We start from the raw sequence: 21,747 nt of genomic DNA on the forward strand, positions 1-21,747 counted from the left end.
TTGCAGAGAGCAAGAGGAACCATGGCCAGGATGGTGTTATACTTCAGTGACCTGATCTCCACCTTCCACACACGTGATGAACACCTCTATTATGTTCAGCATGCCATGATTATAGCCTTGGTGAGACCAGCCTCAACAAGTTAATCTCTGCTATAAATTCCCACCAGCACCAACCGTTATCTAAGGGGACCCTCTGGACAGTATCAAATGTTACCAACTTTGCCGTATAGCTTCCCGTGTGTTGCCGTCCACTGGGACCATAATGCACTTAAACCAACATCAACTGATGGAGCAGCTGAGGCTATTGCCAAGCTGAGGACAGTCAGGAGGAGCGAAGGATGCATATTTCAAAAACCTAGGAAAGAAACCGAGTATCTGATTAGACCAGCCTTTCTAACAAGCCACCCTACTTCCTTCTGAGATGTTAGAACCACTAAAGTGGAGTAAAAACACTTAACGCATCCTCCCAAGTATTTACACAGGTCTGGGGAAGCAATCAAGATGTGGGTCATGCACCAGACGTGCTTCCGGTTACCCGCTCTGCGACCCGCCAGCCACTTCCATATGCTGATGCCCTGGCCGCAGGTAGCAACAGTCCCGCACCCCGCGATGAGGGGCTCAGGAGGCTGAGTGCAACGCGGCCTGGCCCGGGGACCGCCCTTCCTGGGATCCCCACCCTCCACCGCCAAGACCGATGGCAGCGCAGGCTCTCGGGGTAGCCTCGCCCGGCCAGGCCCTGGCGGGGATTGGGGCGCTCACCTTTGGTGGCCGCAGGTGCTCAGGGTCAGCAGGCAGGTTCGGGTCCCGGGTCTCTGTGGCAGTGGCCCGAAGGTCTCCATTTAAGGTCCGGAATTCGGCCCAACGACCACGCCCCACAGCCGGACCGCGTGGCGATTGGATGGGCCGGCCTGTGGGCGGTGCCACCGAAGCTGGGTCGCAGGCGCACGTGGGGACCTGATTAATGCTGACCCCCAAGCTTGTCCGGAGGCAGGTGGACCTGCCTCAGCGGACCTGAGGCGGGGAGGACAGCTTGGGCCCATTGACACTGGGGAGGAGGGTCCCGCGCTTCCCTGGGTGCACCAGTGGTATACCCAGTTCGCCTGCTGGGTGGCAGTTCAGAGAGAAGCTTCCAGCGCGACTCCAGTGGGTTTTCTGTGTCACCCCGTGCCCTCCTTTACCGGAGTTTTTTGTTATGGTCCCGGGAGGGCTGAAACCACCGTCATCTAGTCTAGGGGTTTCTGTTCCTCAGGAACAGGTGGGGGAGAGTGCAGAGCCCCCGGCAGAGGTGCTTTCACTGTTTCAGAATGGGGTGCGGCGGGTTGTGGAGGAATGTGGGGTGGGGTGGGGTGGCATCCCCCAGTACCCGGTCCGTGACAAGGCCAAAAGCCGCGGAAGGAAAGGGGCTGGGCTGGGTGGTGCCTAGGGAAGGCCGGCATTTTATGATGCTCCCTGCCTGTCAGAGATCCTTCATGCTTCTCAAGTCTTTCTCCAATCAACAGAAACGAGTTATTTATAGAAAAAAATATATAAATGGAGAAAAGGGGGATAGTAGAAACTGCTTTTCCTGCCAACTGTGTTAATGATATTCTATCTTCCTCTGAGTCCAATGAGCTTTTCCTGTGATTTATGTTAATTGCTTTAATGACTTACTTCAATGACTTTTTTCTTTAATCTGTATTTAATGTGAGTATTTAAATGACAGCTTATGAAAACGTTTTAAATGGAGGAGAATATATTCATGTATTAATTTATATAATTAAGACTTTAAGGAACATGAATCAGAAATGTGTAAGTTCACTTTAATGTTAGGTAAAAATATACTCATTGTAGAAAATACTTCATAGAAAAAAATCATCAATACCCAAGTGACTTCCCACATATATATATATGTATATATATATATATTTGAATTCTTTTTATAAAAATGGAATCATAGTTCATGTGGACTTGTAAGCTAATTTCCACTTAGCATGAAACTGAAAACCTTCTAGAAGCACAATGAAATTCATGTATTTTTACTGTGTTAATATGTACAAAACATTAAAGTACCATTTTTATGTGTACAATTCAAGGGCATTAAGTAAATTTACATTGTCCTGCAAATATCAATACCATCAGTTTCCAGAAATCTTTCATCTCCCCATACTGAAATCCATTAAAAACAGCACTCCAGTCCTCCCTACCACCAGCCCCCGGCCCCCACCATTCTCCTTTCTGTCACTATGAACCTGACACGTCTAAGTTCCTCACATAAGGGGCATCAGCTGCCCTTTGGGGCCTCTGTTTCATGTTACATCATGTCTTCTAGGTCCATCCATGTGGTGTGGCCTGTGTCATAACTTCTTCTTTAAAGGTGAGTCATATTCATTGTATGAAGGAGCTATGTTTGGTTTCTCCAGTTCTCCATGGATGGATATATGGGCACTTGGCTAATTTTGATAATGCTGCTGTTGAACAAATGTTTGAGATTCTGTTTTCCTTGTTTTTGGCATAGAGTTGTGAAATTGTGGAATACAAAAGTAGAAGTGCTGGAGAGGGTAATTCTAGGTTTAATTTTGTCTATGTTTTTCAAAATGACTGCACCATTTCACATTTCTATAAGCATTGCACAGGTTTTTGACCTGACATGTTTTGCAAATACATATTTTTTAATTTTGTGAGTTGCCTTTTCATTAAGTTAATAGTGTCCTTTCATGAAAAAATTTTTATTTTTGATAAAGTCCAATATCTATTCTGTATTTGTTGGCTGTTCTTTCTGTACCACACCCAAAACACCACTGCAAAATAAAATTCAGTATCATGAAGCTCTTCCCTTCTGTTTTCATATAAACTTTTATAGATTTCTCTCACGTGTTTTATTTTGATCCATTTAATATTAATTTTTACATGTAGTGCAGACTAGCATTTCTTAAGGAACAACCAATATGTCCCTTTCCCAACAGTTTTCTCAGGTGAGGGAACTATTTTAAAGTCTAAGATTGTTAGAGTAGGCGGTTAGATAGACATGGGCAGGAGGGGAGAAGAGGACAGCAGGCAGCCTCCAACCGCATTCCCTGCTGTGACCGCCCTGTCTCCCTTAGACCGCTTTTGCAGTTCAGCACAAACTGATAAGCAAGAGATAAGAGTTACAGGGATCTTCCTGATTTTACAGCCCATGCACTTAAGGATGGCCTTGTCATTAATGGCATTAGGCCATCATAATGTCACTATTACATCATGTACATCATGGTTCTGGTCCCACCATGGGTTTCTCTAGGACAATCAGGAGAATGTGGAACACAAACTTGCATAGAGGCTGAAGGGGAGGAACAAGACAATCTGAAAGATAGTAAGAGAATGACAAAATGGGAGGGAGGAATCCAAATAACCTCCCATAAAAAACACAGTGTAAAACCCAGGGAGTGGCTACCCACCCTCAGGTAAGCCACTCCCCTGTCTCTGGAGCTTACTTTCCTTTTGCTTTGGCTAAATAAAACTCCCCTGCGGCTTTAATTCTCCATCTTGTCTCTCCACTGAATTTTTCCATTGGAGACAAGAAAGGAAGGATTCCACAGTCCATTGCCAAGGAACAAGATGACTGCAGTCATCCTGATTTTACAGAAAATGGGTCCTGAAGCTCACTGATAAAAGTCAATAAGTTTATGGCAAGCATCCTGCAGCAGTAGGTACAGGGAGAAGCCCTTGTGGCCTTCTCCCCACATTCCTCCTTCCCACCAGAGTCTATAATCCATAACCTCTCTTTGGAGACCAGAGCATCTTCTCTGCAAATCTGACCTGCGCATTTAGCCATCAGCCTGACTTCTCCGCCTACGTGGGAGAACACCTCAGGACACTGTATGCTGCTCATAGAAAAATGGATTTTTAAAGACATGGTTGTTTTGCTTGCTTCCTTCGGTCAGAATGTGTTGTCTACTGAACTCTTTCTTACGTACCACTTGATCTGGCTGTGTTCAACAGCAGTGATCCCAGAGAAAGACTAGATTCCTTATTCAGAGGGTGAGAAGGGAGAGGACACACAGGTCATGGGACATAACAAACATAAATCACTGGAGTGGAGTTACTAACTTAGTAAAATTTCCAAACTGTATGTGGAGAAGTTTTCCTTGATTTGTTCTTTTTATTTTCTTTTATAGGGAATCTAGGATGCTTGATTATACAATTCTCTTTCTTTTTTGTGTTCTCAAAAATTTTAAAGAATTTATGTGTGTCTTTAGAACTGGTGAATAAATGAACCTCACTGTTGTTACTATCTGAAGTTGGCATTTAAACATTGTCATTGGAGCTAGGTTTACAATCTTACTTTTAATGATCACAGGGAAGGAGCAGAATTTTTGTCTCTGAGAAATGATCAAGCAGGGAAAGACCCAGGGGCATGGGGAAAACACCCTCCTGGGGCAGGAAGGTGTGGAGGACCACCCAGTGCAGGCAGCATATTTTACCCTCCCTGTAACTCACATGTCTTCATTCAACAAGACTTCGGCACTGAAGTGGAGAGCCTGGCCCTGGGGAGAGTCTCGTCTTTATCTCACAGTGGCCTCAGGGCCCACATTTCACTTCTCCTGGTCCCTCTGGCAGCCAGAGTTCAGTTAGCCAAGTAAGTGGTGGGGGCTGTGGAGGGACGAGGGCAGAGTCCCCAGAGATCAGCTTCCTTTTCTAAGTCCTGCTGGCCTGACCCACATTTATGTCATGTCTTCACTTTAGAGAGGAACCTGGCACCACCCTTGATCTTGTATACCCACTGTCATGGGGTATGGCATACCTGTAAAATGGGACATACCATAACACCCATGATCTAGGGCAGTGGCTCTCAAAGTGGGTACCCTGACCAGGAGCATCAGCAATGCTCGAGAACTTGTTAGAAAAAACAAGTTCCTGAACCCCATCCCAGACTCAGAGTCAGAAACTTGGGAGATGGAGGTCAACAGTCTCTTTTCACAAGCCCTGCAGGTTATTCTAATGCAAGTGTGAGAACCACGGTCATAGGGGTGTCATAGGGGTGTCATGGAGGGTGAGTGAAGGAGCAGGTGTGGCATACTCTGGGAAGCACCTGGCACTGACATGTTATTTAGCTATTAGTATCGCTATCATCATTACTGCAAGAACACTTTCTAATAATTCTTTAATTTCCAGGAATGCCAGGTACTCACCAATGGAGATGTGTTTCCTTGGAAAAGACCCCTAGGGACATATATGCAAGCCAAATGTCTTGAGCATCTACTATCATGATACAGGGGCTTATTTTCCCTTATGCCCCATTTCTTTTTTTATAGATAGTGTTATTTTTATTGAAATATACTTCATCATTTATGAGTATTTACCATAGTCACTATGTTCTGAAAGCATTACCATTATCTAATTCCAGAACACCAAAAAGAAACCTCATGCTTATTAGTTCCCAGTTAATCATAATTATTTCTTACTCATTACCCATTATTCCCATAATCTAGTTTCTATCTTTATGGATTTGTCTATTCTGGACATATCATATGAATGGAATCAAAATATGTGACCTTATGCACCTGGCTTCTCTCACTTAGTGTGATGTCTTCAGGGTTGGCTCATATTACAGCCTGTCCCAGAAATTCATTCCTCTTTATAGCTGAGCACTATTTCAACAAGAATACACCCTTTTCTAAATTCATTCATCAATTGAAAGATGTTTCTTGCTTTCACTCTGTTGGCTATTATGAATAATGCTGGTATGAACATTTTTGCACAAGTTTTTTGTAGGAATGTATGTTTTCATTTCTCTTGGGTAGGAATTGGTATTCATACATGTTTGAGGAAATACCAGACTGTTTTCCACAGTGACTACTACCATTTGACCTTCCCACCAGCAACATATGAGGGTTCAGATTTCTCTACATCCTCACTAATACATTTATTGATCACTTAAAGTTCTGTACATGCCAATAGGCAGAGGTGACATCTCACTATGGTTTTGATTTCAATGTCCCTAAGGAATGATGATGTTGAATATATTTTGATGTGCTTCTCAGCTATGTGTATGTATATTCTTTGGAGAAATGCCTACTCAAATCATTTGCCCATTTTCATTGTCCTCTTAGTGTTCAGTTGTAAGAGTTCTTTAATATATTTTGGGTATTTTACATTTATGACAAGGGTAGCAGCAAAACAAAATCGTTTGGCATAATACTGCTGCATTTAACCCTGTTGAGCAATCTGAAGATCCAGACATTGCACCCAACAGGCAACAAACTTTCCTGGAGTTGCCCCTCAGAATGGATAGTTTCATCCTTTTTCCCAATTGATGAAAGGGGAGGAAACTGGGTCTTGTCTGAACTTTCTTTCTGTTTTATCCTCCTGGTTTTCCTATTGGATTGGAGATGCATGAAAATCATTTATCCTTTCTCTTCTTTCTCTTTATCATTTTGATTGAGAGGAAAGAAAGCTATTGAAATAACCATGTTTTATAGGAATACTAAATTTTGATAACCAAAATTATAGAATATCTCAAAGTTTTTGTAGTAAAGACTTTCTATGGAACTGCCATGTCTGCATTAAAGTGCTCAGTGGAAAAATGACAAATCAAGAAAAACAATAATTTTCTTACCTGTTGACTTCATCATTTGACTACCAAACTGCACTGGCTTGGACATGTAAACCCTCCAGTGTCATCTTTGGTGGACATTAACTTTGAGCAAATATCTTACCCCCTCCAGCAATTGGCTTCACTCACGAGAAATGCAGATAATTCCAATGACTTCATAAGGCGGTGTTACAAATTAAGTGAGGCAAAACCAGTTGTGAGAGAAGCAGACATCTCCAGGATTTCTCCCTCACACATGGCCATTCCCCTGAGCAATGGCATTCCATCCAAATGTGAGCTAACAAGGCAGTGACTGCTGCTGCCATTGAGATACTGTCTGTAGATCTTGATGATTGCTCTTACCATTCATCTAGGATCTATTGTGAGGCATTAGGAAAGTTTGTGAATTAATTCAAGGAAATAGCTTCCAATCACTGTAAAACCATGGAAACCTGCATCTCTCCCACTCAGTGTGGTCTTCTGCCAGATTGCTCCCATTTTTCACCTCATTGTCCTAGGAAGCTCCTGCCACCAGGGATTCAGTTGGAACCATGGGTAGATTTGAAATCCTCTGAGAGGGGTATTAGCATTGTTGAATATGCCTCTGATTCCATCTGGGGAAACATAATAGGTGTGAGATGAGGGCCTTGAAGAGTTTAGGCCTCATTCTCATGACCCTGCCCTGGATGCCAGGCCCACGCTCAGTGTGACGTGAGTGGCTGTCCTTGTCCTTACTCTCAGCTCATGGCCAGATCTGCAGGAGTGTGGGGAGGGTGGTTTCAATTCTCCCTGTGTAGATGATCTCCTCTCTGTTCCTCCCAAGGTATCTGTAGATTATTGAATCTCTTTTATATCAGGCCCTGTGCTTACAAATGTTGATGCACAAACACTGGTCCATCCCCTGAGATGGGGAGCTGACATCCACTGGAGCATGAATCCATGTGGGTAATATGTAGACTTGTGCTTCCTTCCTTCCGCACTGCCCTAACAATCTTGGCAGCTTCTCATACTGGATTCCAGGTGGTGAGGTTTCTGTGTAGCCAACCCACCCCATGATAGAGGGAGTCTCAGAAAGTACAGCAGTCCCCCTTCTTCAGATTTCATCAAGAAAAAGAGAAGTCCTAAATGACACTAAATAAAAGACTTTCTGACCAAGGCTACCTATGCCCTAAAGAGTCAGCTTCTCGTTGTCTTTCCCTGGGGTGGTGTCTGCAGGTTTGCTCCTGAAGAGCTAGACCAATACCAGCCCTGCCCGGACTGGGTCATCGTAATTCTACCACTGACCTTCATCACAAGACACCCTAGGGATCTCCTGTATTGCAGACCTCCTCTTCCTCACCTTGCTCGTGTGGAGTAGCAGCCCAACTCCCCCTGGCAGTGAGGATCCACCCACCCCACCAGCACCATAACTCCCTCCCTTCTGGGTCAGAGGCATGAGGAGCCCAAAGTGGTGAATAGTTGTCTCACCTTCCACGTAAATGAAATCATTGTTATGTCTCCTGGTGGAAGCATCCTCCCTAAGCAACTAAGACCTCCAGGCAGGCACAGCATAAAGTTTTGGAATAAGAAGAAAAAAAAAAATGCTGGTGGGTCATGAGGGAAATAGTGCGTGGTGCCACTCCCATTATCCACACACCTCCACAAATTTCCTTTCACCAGTTTTCTACTGAGGTCATTCCAAGCCCTGGACCATCCCGCTAAAATATTGGCCACAGCTCATGAATCGATATAATTGCAAGTCTGGCCATTTCTCATTCCAGGTAAGGTAAACAACCAGGGGCACTGCTGACGTTTTGCCCACGGGCAGGATTTCCCTTCATCACAGTCCTGAGGGTGTTACAGAAAGAGGCTTCATGCCACAGCTGTCTGCCTTCAGCTGGTCCCTGTATATCATGCTGCAGCAGATGTAAACTGGGCCCAAGTCTTCTCTTTTTCTTTCAAAGTATTCTGGAGAACTTCCAGTGAGGCCAGGGGTGCAGGCTGGGAAACAGAAGGCAGGAGCAGAGGCCATAGCATATGGACCCCTTCCTAAGGTAACTTATTTGTGCTGTCAGTGCATGGTTGAGTCTCACTATGCACATTCCACTTCCATTTGATGATGGAGGGTTTCTGTGTATGCTGAAGTTTATAGCTTGCTGAGTTTGATAGCACCCAGTTCATGATGGCAGCTTAAGGTGCACGATAACTTCATGAGCAGTGGTTAAGCTACTAAGAGCCAAAAGCAGAACAGTATGGTTTCTCAAAATGAGAAAAGAGCCTTGCTCCGAAATCCTAAGGGCCTGTGTTTCACCTGTGGGTTCCTGCCACAGGCTCTGAGCAGCCTCCCTGTCTGCCACGGCCACTTCAAGCACCACCGATTATGCCCCATGTGGCAGAGCAGCCACACAGCAGCCTGGGCCTGCTGCACAGCCGCCTCCTCTGGCCTCACTCAAACTAGCAGAGTTTCTTGTCACTCAATAGGCTGGAGTAACATGTCCAAACGTGGGATATGTTGCTCCCAAAATGCAAAGATGCCCAGGAATTGTAGTGCCTCTCTTTGGTTGTAGGAGGGACCGGATCCAAGAACATGTATTTGTCCTCAGAAGGGTTATCTCAACCTGCCCCACATCTCTGCCCATGGAAATTTCACTGAAGTAGAAAGTCCTTAAATTTTTGTATAAGTCATTTCCTATTCTCTAACACATAAATGCCTTACCAGTAAGTCTAGAGAGATTACTACTCTTTGTTCACTAGGTCTTACAGGCATATGTCAACATTGTAATGGACCACTGTGATACCCTGTGGGAGGGGAAGATGATCAAGATGCCTGCAAACTAAGTTAGGACATAGGACTGGAGGGTTGAAATTGAGTGGGCTTCTTGTCTATTTCACTCCTAGCAATGCCATGATCAACAGGCCAACACCATAAGTTACACGGCTCAGACTATTTTGATTGCTGCTTTCACTCTGCTGTCCATTATGGCTTTCCTTGGGTAGCCGAAGGCCCTCACTTGGCCACTGCCCCCAGGATCCAGTTACTCCCATTGCATTTAGGTTTCCAGTCAATGGCCCCAATTCTTACTGTGAGGTCTGCCCTACAGGAAAGCGAGATCACAGAGCTCTTTTAGGACACCAGGGCTCCTCTCACAATGTATCTCTCACACACAGTGAGAGCTCTGTCTTTTGAACTCTCCAAGACTGGATGAGTAGGTCTTACACGACAAGTCCACTTCAACCTTCTAGTATCCCTGGGTCTTGAATCCCTTCATCTACATAAAACCAAGGCAGGTCTGGCATTTCCATCTCACTCACTCTAGGCCACCTATGTTACATTTTTCAGCCATTAACGGATCCTGGCTTTTAGAGCCCTTTCTACCTCCCTGAGCAGCAACATGAAAGGTGGAGTCTCTTTTTGTGAGCCCACAACAATACTTTCATTCTGATTCAACTTTGTGTTCTTCTCACCATTATCTCACACCCTTAGTATCCAGCCCAACACATGTTTCTGTCTGTATCAGTTAGAAAACTCAGGTCATTCTTTTGGAGTGCATGCACCTCCTCATGGATTACCCTGCGTACCTCCCAGTAGGAGCTGCTGGGTTTGAGTCTAGTTATAGGCATAGAAGCAAAGAAGGGGTGGGGCAGCCCTGTCTTAGTCTGCCTTAGTCTATCTCGGCCTGTCTTTTTCTGCTTCACTGCCCATAATAAAATACCATAGACTGGGTGGCAGAAATTTATTTCTTACAGTTCTAGAGCCTGGGAAGTCCAAGAACAAGGTGCTTATTGATTAGGTTCCTGGTGAGAGCTCTCTTCCTGTTTTACAGGTGCCACCCTCTTGTGTCCTCACATGGCCTTTACTTGGTGTGTGTGCCTGGAAGAGACAGAAAGAGAGAGAGTTATATAAATAAATAGATGGTTGATTGGTAGATGGTAGATAGGTAGGTAGATGAAGGAAGAAAGAAAGATGATTTTCTTCCTCTTTCTATAAGGCCACCAATCTTATTGTATTAAGACTCCAATCTTACAACCTCATTTAAGATTAATTACCTTTTTAAAGACCTTTATCCAAACATAGTCACACTGGGGGTTAGATTCTCAACATACAAATTTGGGGATGACACAATTCATAGCAATGCATATGAATTTATAGGCACGGAAAAAGTTATACCTATTTTCACTAATCTTTGACCAAAATTAGCATTCCCTTTAACTGTATGTTACTAACACACCAGTGTAATATCGGAAGTACCCATGATTTCACCATAAGAAATCAGGTATTTCACATCACGTTATGATTGTTTTACATAGCTTATAAATTTGTTATACTTGTCACTATCTCAAAATTACAGCACTTAAAGATTTCTCACTGGCAACACATATATTATCATATTACCAATGTGATTTTTTACATTTTGATAAACATTTGAATGTTTAATCACCTTGTAATTTTATGTCATTTAAAGCATTATCTTGCAGAAGGACCCACAGGCATCCTCAGAGAGCCAGAGGTGCCAGGGCTGCAGGGAAACCTGTGTGAATGCAGGTGGCTGGACTTCGGGTCATGCTCCACTGGTTGAAAGTTACCAGGACCACTGAGATGTCTCAGAGGTGAGGTGTGCAAAGTTGAGCTGACACTGAAAGTATCAGGTCCCGGTGACAAGAAAGGAGGTCAGTGACCAAGGCCTCTAAATACAAACTTGCAGGGCAGAATGCTACAGGTTGGTATGGCACAGACACAGTGAAAAACTCTGGAACGAATACAAGGAGTATTGAAGCCTTAAAATAAGCATAAAATGAGCAGATTGCAGATAGAATTAATCACAATCTCCCTTTCCTTATAGACTTACACTCTATGGCTTTCTTTTGTTCTTATGTGACATTCATGGAAACTGGTTCTAAAATAGAAAATGATTATTTTATAGATTGTGCATTAAAGGTTGAAAAGGTTTCCCTTTTGAATGTATATTTCTCAAAAGAAGATATGAAAGTGACTAAGAACCACATGAAAAAGTACCCAATGTCATTAGTCATTAGGAAAATACAAATGAAACACTGAGATTTCTGTTTACATTCACCAAGATAGCTAACATTAAAATGACTGACAATAGCAGGTTTTGGTGAGGTTACAGAGAAACTGGGATTCTTTTACATTGGTAGTCAGTATTTGAAAGAGTATATCCATTTTGGAAAATTGTTTTTTTATAAAATTAACTGATTCTCTCCCCCATGACCCAGCAATTCACTCCTAGGTATTTCCCCAAGAGAACTGAGAGCATGTGGCCACAGAACGACTTGTATAGTATATGAATAGCACTTTTATGGATGATAGTGAAAAGGTGGATTAAATACAATTTCAGCAATGGAAAGGGTGAACCACTGATACAGGCAAAGCATGGATGAAGCTCAGAGACATTGCTTTCAGTGAAAGAAGCAAGACACACACAAGAGTATCTAATACATGATGTCACTGGTGTGAATTCAGGAGCACACAATACTCATTTGTGGAGAAATAAAGCAGGACAGGGGTGGCCTCGATGGTGCAGGGGGTGGGGCGCTGCCTGGAAAACCCGCACAGTGGGTCTGGCTGGCTGGATTCAAATGTGCTGTACCCTGAGTTTGGTGGTGTTCACCCAAGTGAACACATTCATCAAATATCATTTATCTGAAAGATACAGACATTTTATCTGAATTCAAAGTATACATACATGAAAAAAAGGTGAAAGTTTCTCCCATATGGGAAATATATGGGCACACTTCTCATGCCTCAATTTTCTGTTCTGTAAAGTGGAATTAATATACCCCTCTGTCTTTCACAGTTTTGGGAAAATGGATTGGATTATGTAGATTTACATCCCTTTGAGAAATGAGCAAAGGGTATCAAACACGGTATCATTAGCTTATCAGAGGGTGGCTTTCAAATCCCACCCAGCTGCGCCCTGTATCTTTAGAGACTCTTCTGCTTGTTTACACACTCCTTCCCTGGAGGACCAGTCAGAACACGTAAGACAGTTTCCCTATGCTGTTCACATGTACACTCTTATGGAGAAAAGCTCTACCCTTGAGGGGTTATGTGACTAGAGGACTAAAATACAGTACAAACTGGGGACAAGGAAGCAACACTGACTTCTTGACCATGAAATGTCTGGAGGGTCAGGAGGATGAGGTGTGCAGTGGCCCCACACCCGTGACCACGCCCTCTCCTCAGCACCTTCTGCCCTGGGAAACTACTTTCTGTCTTTGACTTTATGGGCCAGAAAATCAGACTAGAACCAAGAGCAAGAAGAACTTCTAGAACCAGGCCGGTTCCTGGGACTGTGTGGGATCTGAGGGACACAGTGGGCTTTCCATGTGGAGAGTCCCCGTCAGACCCCTCTGCCCAGAGAGGAGGACAGAGCTAATGCTGGGGCACTCTTTGGTCTCTGGTTTCTCATCCTTCAACCCCTAGGTCTTTGCTTCCCTCCTGTTGGAAGATTCCTGCTTAATATTCACTTCCTGGCTATTGGTGCCAATATTCCCCTTGGTTCTCACCCTAAGGTGCTCTTTGAACAGCCCAGATTTTCCTTTGGGGCCTTGAAACTTAACTGGTCCCTGTGGGCTTCCCTAAGAGGAGTGTGAGAGAAACTACTGAGATCGACCCTCCCTCCCAACACAGAGACACAGAGAGATTGAGGGGGAGAAGGAGGGAAAAAGAGGAAAGAGAAGGAGAGACAGGAAGGAAGGGGAACGCTGGCCTTGCTCTGCAGCTTCCGCCTGGCTGACGTGTCTCAGAAGCTGGACTCCGCCCTCCCAGCTGTCAGCATCATAGTCTGCAGCCTGCGGCGGGGGCACATGACCCTGTTATCCCTGGAGGAAGCAGAATACAAACCTGGAGATACGTGGAGAGCTGGGAGAACTGGTTGCCCCACTGTGGGCCTGAGCAGCCCCCAGGCTGGGCTTTGGAGGAGAGTGGCTGTCAAGCCTCTGGTACCCATGCCAGGGGAGCTGCTGGCACCTGGAGGTGCTGTACACACGTGCTGTGAGCTCGGAGCTGACCTGCCACCTGCCAAAACAAGCCCTGGTGCTTGTCAGCTTCTTGGGAGTGGAGCCCAGGCCAGGTTCTTGCTCTGGGAAGAAAACTCCAGCACCAGAAGGGCTCAGTGAGTCAGTGAGCGTTAGGCCAGCCAGCCTGAGCCTGGGGGGAAGAACCAGGGCCAGTGTCCCGACCCGGTGCCTGCGGACACAGAGCCACTGCTGACCTGCCCAGACAGACTTCTGCCTGGGTGCTGGGCTGTAGCCACAGGACTTTCTGTGGCCATTTCCAGCCTCCTCCCTCAGAGGCCTGGGCCAGTGGCCTTCATTCATGCCCACGTTTGTGCCAGCTCTGCGTGACATCTCCCACACTTGGGGGAGTTGATGTAACAACACCTTCTAACAATAACATGGATGGAAACGGGGAGCTCGGGGAACTGGAAGGCTAAGAACCTCACCTTCTAGGGAATCATTCTTCTGGCTGCTCAGCCCCAGCAGGTAGCTGGTGATTAGCACCTTTCTCGGTATGAGAAGGCTTTCCTAAAAAGTGTTTCCACCTTTCTCAGTGATGAGAAGGCTTTCCTAGTTTAGCCAGAGGAACCAACAGCCACAGGGCCAGCCCAAATGCGCCAGAGCAGTCCCTGGGACACTCAGCACGCCCGAGGGTCTTTCCACCACTTAAGAGGAATAACAACTCTGCTCTCTGGAAGGAAGGTCAAGGGCCCTCTCCTGAGACACAGGGTCTGATGGGCCAGGCCCTGCTGCTCACCTCCCCTGATGCCTACAGGTGGTGCCTTCTCACCACACTGGCCCCCACATGCAGACCACTGCAGGGCTTCTCACTTCTGCCAGTGCCCTCCCCAGACCCTGAACACTGACGCTCCCAGTGGTTCATCAGTTCCTTCCTGAGTGGCTAAAATAAATGTTCAAAAACCCTTCTTAGAACAATCTAGATGGCATTGTAATTCTTCACCACTGAAAACATCTTTATAATATCAGACATAGTAACTCCTTTCCTGAGAGACTTTAAAAGACCCCTAGTCACCTGGATGTTCTCTCGACAATGTCTTCCATGGCAAAGTGCTTCCAGGAAATGGAAGCACTAATGCCTTCCCTGGAGTCCGCACTGTAGGTGCCCTCAGGATCACTGGGCCTTATTTTGAGAGAGAGCTTAGTATTTAGCACCAAATCAGTTCATTATTGCCAGAGACATTGGGAAGGCATTCAGGAGAGAGAGATGGGCAGAGGTAGAGGCATCTGCCCAGTGTAGTCAGACTTTCCCTGGGGAAAAAGTGCTGGGTAGACAAAAAAGGTAAGGGCAAGTGGTTGTTGGAGGAAAGGGGGTGCAGATGGAAGGGGCAAGGTCCTGAAAAGCAACCTACTGTGAAGAGAAAGGACCAAATCAAACAGGAGAAGAGGGGACATAAGACTGGTTGCTGGCTCTTCAAAAAGAAGTCATATCATGTCACTCAAACTGTGCAGTGGCTTTACTTTCCTATAGGAGAAACAATGATAGCCATATTTTTAGAGACCTTGATATTTGAGGGAAGACTTCCCATATGAGGATAGAGTTAGTTTTTCCCTATTGAAAAATGTTTTGTTCATGCTTTCTCCTTATTTCAGATTTTCCAGCTTTAAAACAACTTGATCTGATTGATCTAGATTGAAGGATATTAAAAAATGAAAAAAGGCATTTCTATAAAAGTCTTCAAATAAAGTGTTTCTGCAGTACAGCAAGGGGTTCCAGCTCCTGTACCAGGGGGGCCATGAGTTGACTGGACTCCTTAGAGCCACAAGGCAGAAACGGTCCTGATGTTTCAATGAACTATGACACATAACAATGACCTGCCATTCTGCCACTGTGCTCCACTCCATAGGTCTGGAAGGGAGAAAGCATTCACTCATTCAGTAACGAATGGGACTGCCTGCCAGGTGTGCGGCGAACTTGCTGGTTGGCAGACAAGACAATAATCAAGTAAACAATTATGTAGTGATGCAGGCCACTTTTGTTGGAAACAGTTCTAGGTACAAATTTTGGTCTGCTTCTTAACTGCCACGTAAGCCTTGCACAAGGTACTTAGCCTTGTATAGCCTCCATTTTCTCATCTGTGAAAGGGGATTAAAATTCTTGAATTCTTGAGAGTATAGTGAGGATTATAGAGGAAAAGTTATATAGCACTTTGCATATATCTCTAGCAATTATCTACTATGATTCTTCTTTATGATGCTCTGGAATTTACAGAGGCCTTTATCAAAATACCCTTGCTGTGATCATACCATACCATAAGATATATCACTGACGGTTTCACAATTGTCAGAAAAAAGAAAAATAATGGATATGTGATAAGCCCTTGAGGTCTGGGTAGGGCCAAGCACTTATCATCATCTTAGGACACAGCAGATATGACAGAAGATTAGGGACACAAGGAATCTCAAGGGAAGCCGTTTCAGTGTGTTGCCTCAGGTGTGCTCTGTCCTCTTGGTTCTTCATAGAGTTAAAGAATTATTGTGCCCTTGTGTGTCTTCAGCCAAATTAACACCCACCCTCATTGCTCTCTCCCGTGCTTTCATTGCTTGTTAAGCCTGAAATGCATGGTGCCATGAAATAGGTCAACTGTGGACAGAATCTCTTGGGAAACGCAATGCTGAGCGCAGGCCTAGCCTTGGTGAACCTGCTGACCAGTTATCCATCTGGGAAGCTGGGCTGCTTCATCTTCTCTTCTTTCAGATTCTCATACAAATAAGAATGTTAAAACCAACTTTATTTCTGGTGGGCTGAATCTTCAATTGGTCCCATCTAAATGAAATCAGTAGCAAAACAGTTCCCTTAAAATTTCAGTCTCTAGGTCCTGACCTCTTCACAGTATGTTGTAAAAGGCATTGGTTTCTTCTAAAACTATAGAACATGTGAATGTTAACTGCCACAGGGAACAATAACCTAACCAGCTCCTGGATCAGGAGAAATGATGTCATACATTCCTAATGTCCTGCTCCTGGGAACGGGACAGGAAGCTCATCCTCCACCTGGATCACCTCCTCCCATTAGAATTTTCAGTAAATACTTGGCAGTGGCTGCTTTCAAGGATTCTCAGAGACCCTGCCCATTGTCTTTCTAGCAGTTTATTCTGCACTTATTATTTATTTCACTTAAAAAGTTATCCAAGTAATCGTTATGAAATCTTAACAAGTACAGATCAACAAAAATGGGAAAAATGCATCCAAGTGCTACCTTGCCTCCTTGTGGCCTCTTGGAGCAAGCAGAAAATCTGGAATGTGTTGCCCACTCAAAACTCTGCTTGCATCACAGCCTTCCATCTGCTTGTAACAAGTATCCCCATCTTCCAGATAAATAAACTGAAGCTTGGAGAGGTTTCGGGCGTTCCTTAGTTGATATGTGTGGAAACCAAGCTTTGTCCTCAGGACAAGGCAGCAGGCATCCCCACAGGGCTATGCCAAACAAGGGATGACAAACTGTCAATCATCAAACATCACTAAAGGAATTTTAGGACACAACATTGTTGCTTTATGCTATGACCTTCCCACCATCAAGGGGAGCAGGAACCAAGAGACACACTGCCTCCTAGTGGCCGTATACAAGGTCATTACCCTCAGTTGAGTTCTTAACCCTCTGTCAATGTTTCCATTCAAACATTTCTTTAAAGGGCTTCCCCCACTCTGTGACTCTCCATGACTTATGGGGAAATCTTATCTTTTAGTTTTCTGAGGAACCTTCATACTGCTTTCCACAATGGTTGAACCAATTTAAATTTACATTCCCACCAGCTCCAGCTGTGTAGGAGGGTTCTCCCTTCTCCGCAACCTTGCCAGCATTTGTTGTTGCTTCTCTTTTGGATGTGGCCATTCTAAATGGTGTGAGATGATATCTCATTGTGGTTTTAATTTGCTTTACTTTGATGATTAGTCATGTGGAGCATCTTTTCATGTGCCTGTTGGTCATCTGAATTTCTTCTTTAGAGAAGTGTGTGTTTAGATCCTCTGCCCATTTTTAATCAGGTTATTTACTTTTTGGGTATTGAGGCATGTGAGCTCTTTATATATTTTGGATGTTAACCCCTTATCACATATATCACTTATGAATATATTCTCTCATACAGTAGAATGCCTTTTTGTTCTACTGATGGTGTTCTTTGCTGTACAGAAGCTTTTTAGTTTGATGTAGTCCCATTTGTTCATTTTTGCTTTTGTTTCCCTTGCCTGAGGAGATAGGTTCATGAAAAAGTTGCTCATGTTTATATTCAAGAGATTTTTGCCTATGTTTTCTTCTAAAAGTTTTATGGTTTCATGACTTAGATTCATGTCTTTGATCCATTTTGAGTTTACTTTTGGGTGTGGAGTTAGACAGTAATCCAGTTTCATTCTCTTACATGTAGCTATGCAGTTTTGCCAATACCAGCTGTTGAAGAGGCTGTCATTTTCCCATTGTATGTCCATGGCTCTTTTATCAATAATTAGCCATATATGTATGGGCTTATATCAGGGATCTGTACTCTATTCCATTGATCTATGGCTCTGTTCTTGTGCCAGTACCAAACTGTCTTGATTACTGTGGCTTTGTAGTAGAGCTTGAAGTCGGGGAGTGTAATCCCACTTTATTCTTCTTTCTCAGGATTGCTTTGGCTATTTGGGGTCTTTTGTGGTTCCATGTGAATTTTAGAACTATTTGTTCTAGTTTGTTAAAGAATGTTGTTGGTATTTTGATAGGGACTGCATTGAATCTATAGATTGCTTTAGGCAGGATGGCCATTTTGACAATATTAATTCTTCCTACCCAAGAGCATGGAATGTATTTCCATTTATTAGTGTCCTCTTTAATTTCTCTCAGTGGTTTCTTATAGTTTTCATGGTACAGGTCTTTCACTTCCTTGGTTAGGTTTATTCTTAGGTGTTTTATTCTTTTTGATGCCATTGTGAATGGAATTGTTTTCCTGATTTCTCTTTCTGCTAGGTCATCGTTAGTGTATAGGAAAGCAACAGATTTATGTGTATTAATTTTGTATCCTGAAACACTGCTGAATGCAGATATTAGTTCTAATAGTTTTGGAGTGAATTCTTTAGGGATTTTAATGTACAATATCATGTCATCTGCAAACAATGACAGTTTAACTTCCTCCTTACCAATCTGTATGCCTTTTATTTCTTTGTGTTGTCTGATTGCCATGTATAGGACCTCCAGTACTATGTTGAATAAAAGTGGGGAGAGTGGGCATCCTTATCTCTTTCCTGATCTTAGAGGAAAAGCTTTCAGCTTTTCACTATTTAGTATGATGATGGCTGTTGGTTTGTTATATATGGCCTTTACTTACGTTGAGGTACTTGCCCTCTATACCCATTTTGTTGAGTTTTTATCATGAATGGATGTTGAATCTTGTCAAGTGCTTTTTCAGCATCTATGGAGATGATCTTGTTATTTTTGTCCTTTTTATTGATACAGTGAATGATGTTGATGCATTTTTGAATGTTGTACCACCCTTGCATCCCTTATTCCCTACTTCTTAATCATTTCTTCTAGAACATGTCCAGAGCAGGGTGAGTTGAGTGCAGGGAGACTTTATTCACGTACTGAGGGTGCCCTGTAGCCACCCAGTCCTGTAATGTACATGATGAAGTGATGGTTTTCTGGAAATATTAGTGTTCTTTTCTTTCTGGACTTCCTTTTATAGGGATGTTTCCCCTTTACAGGAAAGCAGATCCTTTTCTCACAGATTATCTGGATTTCAACAAAAGGAATACACAGAGGAAAGGGTCAGTGCTCAGCATCTGACATCCACACCAGAATTCCTGAGCCCACAGTGGAACTGAAAAGCAAGCTTAGAAGGGACTGAAAGGTCATCTAATCTCACCTGGCCTGACAAGTAGGTTCCCATGTCCTCCTACAGGTTCCGAGGAAGAGCTGGGCAGGGACCCAGCTGAAGTCTGGCTTCCAAGCACAGTAATGTTTGAAGACTAGAAAAATGATAACAATGACCCAAATGGCAGGTGTTGGTGAAGAAATTTCCTTTACCTCTCAAGGTTTATCTAACTAGTCTACAAATCAATTTGACATGAGGCAGACTAACAGAAGAAGAAAAAAACCCAAAATTTAATTACATTTGTGTGGAGAATCAACAGCAGGAGATTCCAAGGACAGTCAGTGACAATAATGTATGTCATTCTGAGTTAAGGAGAAGAGGGTAGGGTTTGGGACTTCAAAGGAAAAAGAGAAACAATTCACAGGAATATGAGGGAGTCAAAGTTAGTTAAATAAATGTTTTCTGTGCCCCATGAAAATGATGGGACAGAGAGGTACCATAGCACACTCTGCCAGGTCCTCCCCGTCTCCCACCCCTTGTTCACATTATGGTGCAGTTAGCTATGGTGGCTGCTCTCCTCATGCAGCAGGGCCTCCCGCTCTAATCTTTTCATGCAGTTAGTGGCGGTGGATCTGTGGTCTCTAAGACAAAAGAAAACAAACGAATAATAAATAGACCCATAAATATTGACAACAGACTTTTTGGTACCATAAAGTGTTAGTTGGGGGGTGGGTGATAAAGGTGAGGGGATAAAGAGGTACAACCTCCATATTATAAAATGAATTAGTCATAGGAATGGAAGTACTATGTAGAGAATATTACCAATATTGTAATATCTTGCTTGGCATGGTAACAGAGGTTAACTATCTTACTGTGGTGAGCATTTAGTAATATATATATATTTATTGAGCCACCATATTATACATCTGAAACCAATATAAGATTGTGTATCAACTATATACAAACAAAAAAATTCTCTCAGTCTCTTGAGCCTTGACTGTTTTCAGCTCAGTGACACATCTTGGAGAAGCCTGCCCTTGGCCCCTACACACAGCAGCCACACACAGAGATGAGCCAAGCTTAGTGAGGTTGCCTCCTAGTGAGGGGACTGCGTACAATTCAGGGCAGTGGCCCAGATGGACAAGAGCATGATCATGCCGAACTAGTTAAGAATTCTGACTATTCAATGAGCATTTCCTTTTCTCCCCCCATCCTGAACTCAATGAGCACTTCAAGAAAATCACTAGATGAGGATACTTGACATGTCTTAACATCCTGCAGCTTAGATATGAAAAAAAATAAAACTTGATGGCGGTTCCCCAGATTTGAAAGCAATCCTAAAGGTTTATACAGCATTACTCAGAGTGAGTTTTGAAGCTGAAAGTTTTCTTGGTAAATATAATGATTAATTTACATTTTTGTCTCTCATGATGTTTGTTGGAAAGATTAATTTTTTTGCTCTTGCCCAAAGAGTAGTGTTCTAAAAGCTATTGAGTATAGAAAAAAAGGTAGTAGGAAAGTGATATAAGACATCTCAACAGTTAATGAATAAAATAACGATTCCAGGAAAAAAAGAAAACAGAGAGACAGCAACACAACTGTAATTTTTTGCTTAGCAATAAGTGCTGCTCGCCTCAGATTTTGTCATGTGATAAAAGCAAAAGCAAATTTCATGTCCAAAATACATTTCTTAAGAAGGCCATAACTTGTCTATCCCAGCTTTATTTATAATAGGAAAGATGTCTAAGTGTTTCATGGTAGAGAACACTTAAGTCAGTGGGGATATGATGACACTAGTACAGGATTCTGCAGCTATCAAAACTGATGTTTCTGAATACCTAGTAACATTACAAAACTCTCTTAATGTTAGGTTAGAAAAAGCAGGGTATAAAATTATACATTTTGTATGATTTCAGTTACATTAAAGTATGTCTAGAAAAAAGCTGAAACATTCATTGCCACCAATTGCACCAAAAGTCAAGGAGGTGATTGCTACCAAACCCAAGCCCCAGGAGTGGCGGGGGGGCACCAAAAGGATTTGGTTTGCTGACTTTCCCTGCAGATGATGGATAATGCATGGTCAGCATGAAATGCATGGCTTCTTATGCCGATTCAGATTTTGGTCACAGAACCACATGATTTAGAGGAAGCAGCACTGGCCTCCCTTTAGAGTGACTCACCCTCTTTTATTGGAGGACAGATTGTCATCAGTGCTGGTTTGATGAAACACTGAGGGGTCTGCACAACCCCACGGGGCTCACACGGCAGGAAGCCCTCAAGGTGTGGGAAGGAATACAGTGGTCATAATGCCATTAGTCACCCTGATGGTGGAAATGGGTGCTCCAGGCTGTTCTAGGAGGATCATGTCTTTTGGGCAGAAGAACAGAACAAATCTTCAAG

The 21,747-nt window shown here is 43.6% G+C and overlaps 2 protein-coding genes across 4 annotated transcripts in view; one reads left to right on the top strand and one right to left on the bottom strand.

Moving 5' to 3' along the window:
• Positions 1-344, bottom strand: part of LOC118922063 (procathepsin L-like) — a 94,567-nt gene extending 94,223 nt beyond the window's left edge. The window contains exon 1 of the mRNA XM_036904355.2: positions 219-344. Coding sequence (XP_036760250.2) covers positions 219-344 — 126 coding nt within the window. The remainder of the gene's footprint in view (positions 1-218) is intronic.
• The window catches only part of LOC118922043 (serine/arginine repetitive matrix protein 1-like), an 88,125-nt gene that overhangs the window by 13,833 nt on the left and 52,545 nt on the right, over positions 1-21,747 (top strand). For 2 of the 3 annotated variants that reach the window (XM_057498512.1, XM_036904319.2), the window contains one exon: positions 7-4,251. The exons of the other annotated variant lie outside the window; for it this stretch is intronic. In XM_057498512.1, the coding sequence (XP_057354495.1) occupies positions 7-144 (138 nt within the window). In that variant the 3' untranslated portion in view covers positions 145-4,251. Of the gene's footprint in view, positions 1-6; positions 4,252-21,747 lie in introns of those variants that run through there. 3 annotated transcript variants of the gene reach the window in all.

Source organism: Manis pentadactyla, chromosome 3 (assembly GCF_030020395.1).
Source record: "Manis pentadactyla isolate mManPen7 chromosome 3, mManPen7.hap1, whole genome shotgun sequence".
Classification (NCBI taxonomy): domain Eukaryota; kingdom Metazoa; phylum Chordata; class Mammalia; order Pholidota; family Manidae; genus Manis; species Manis pentadactyla.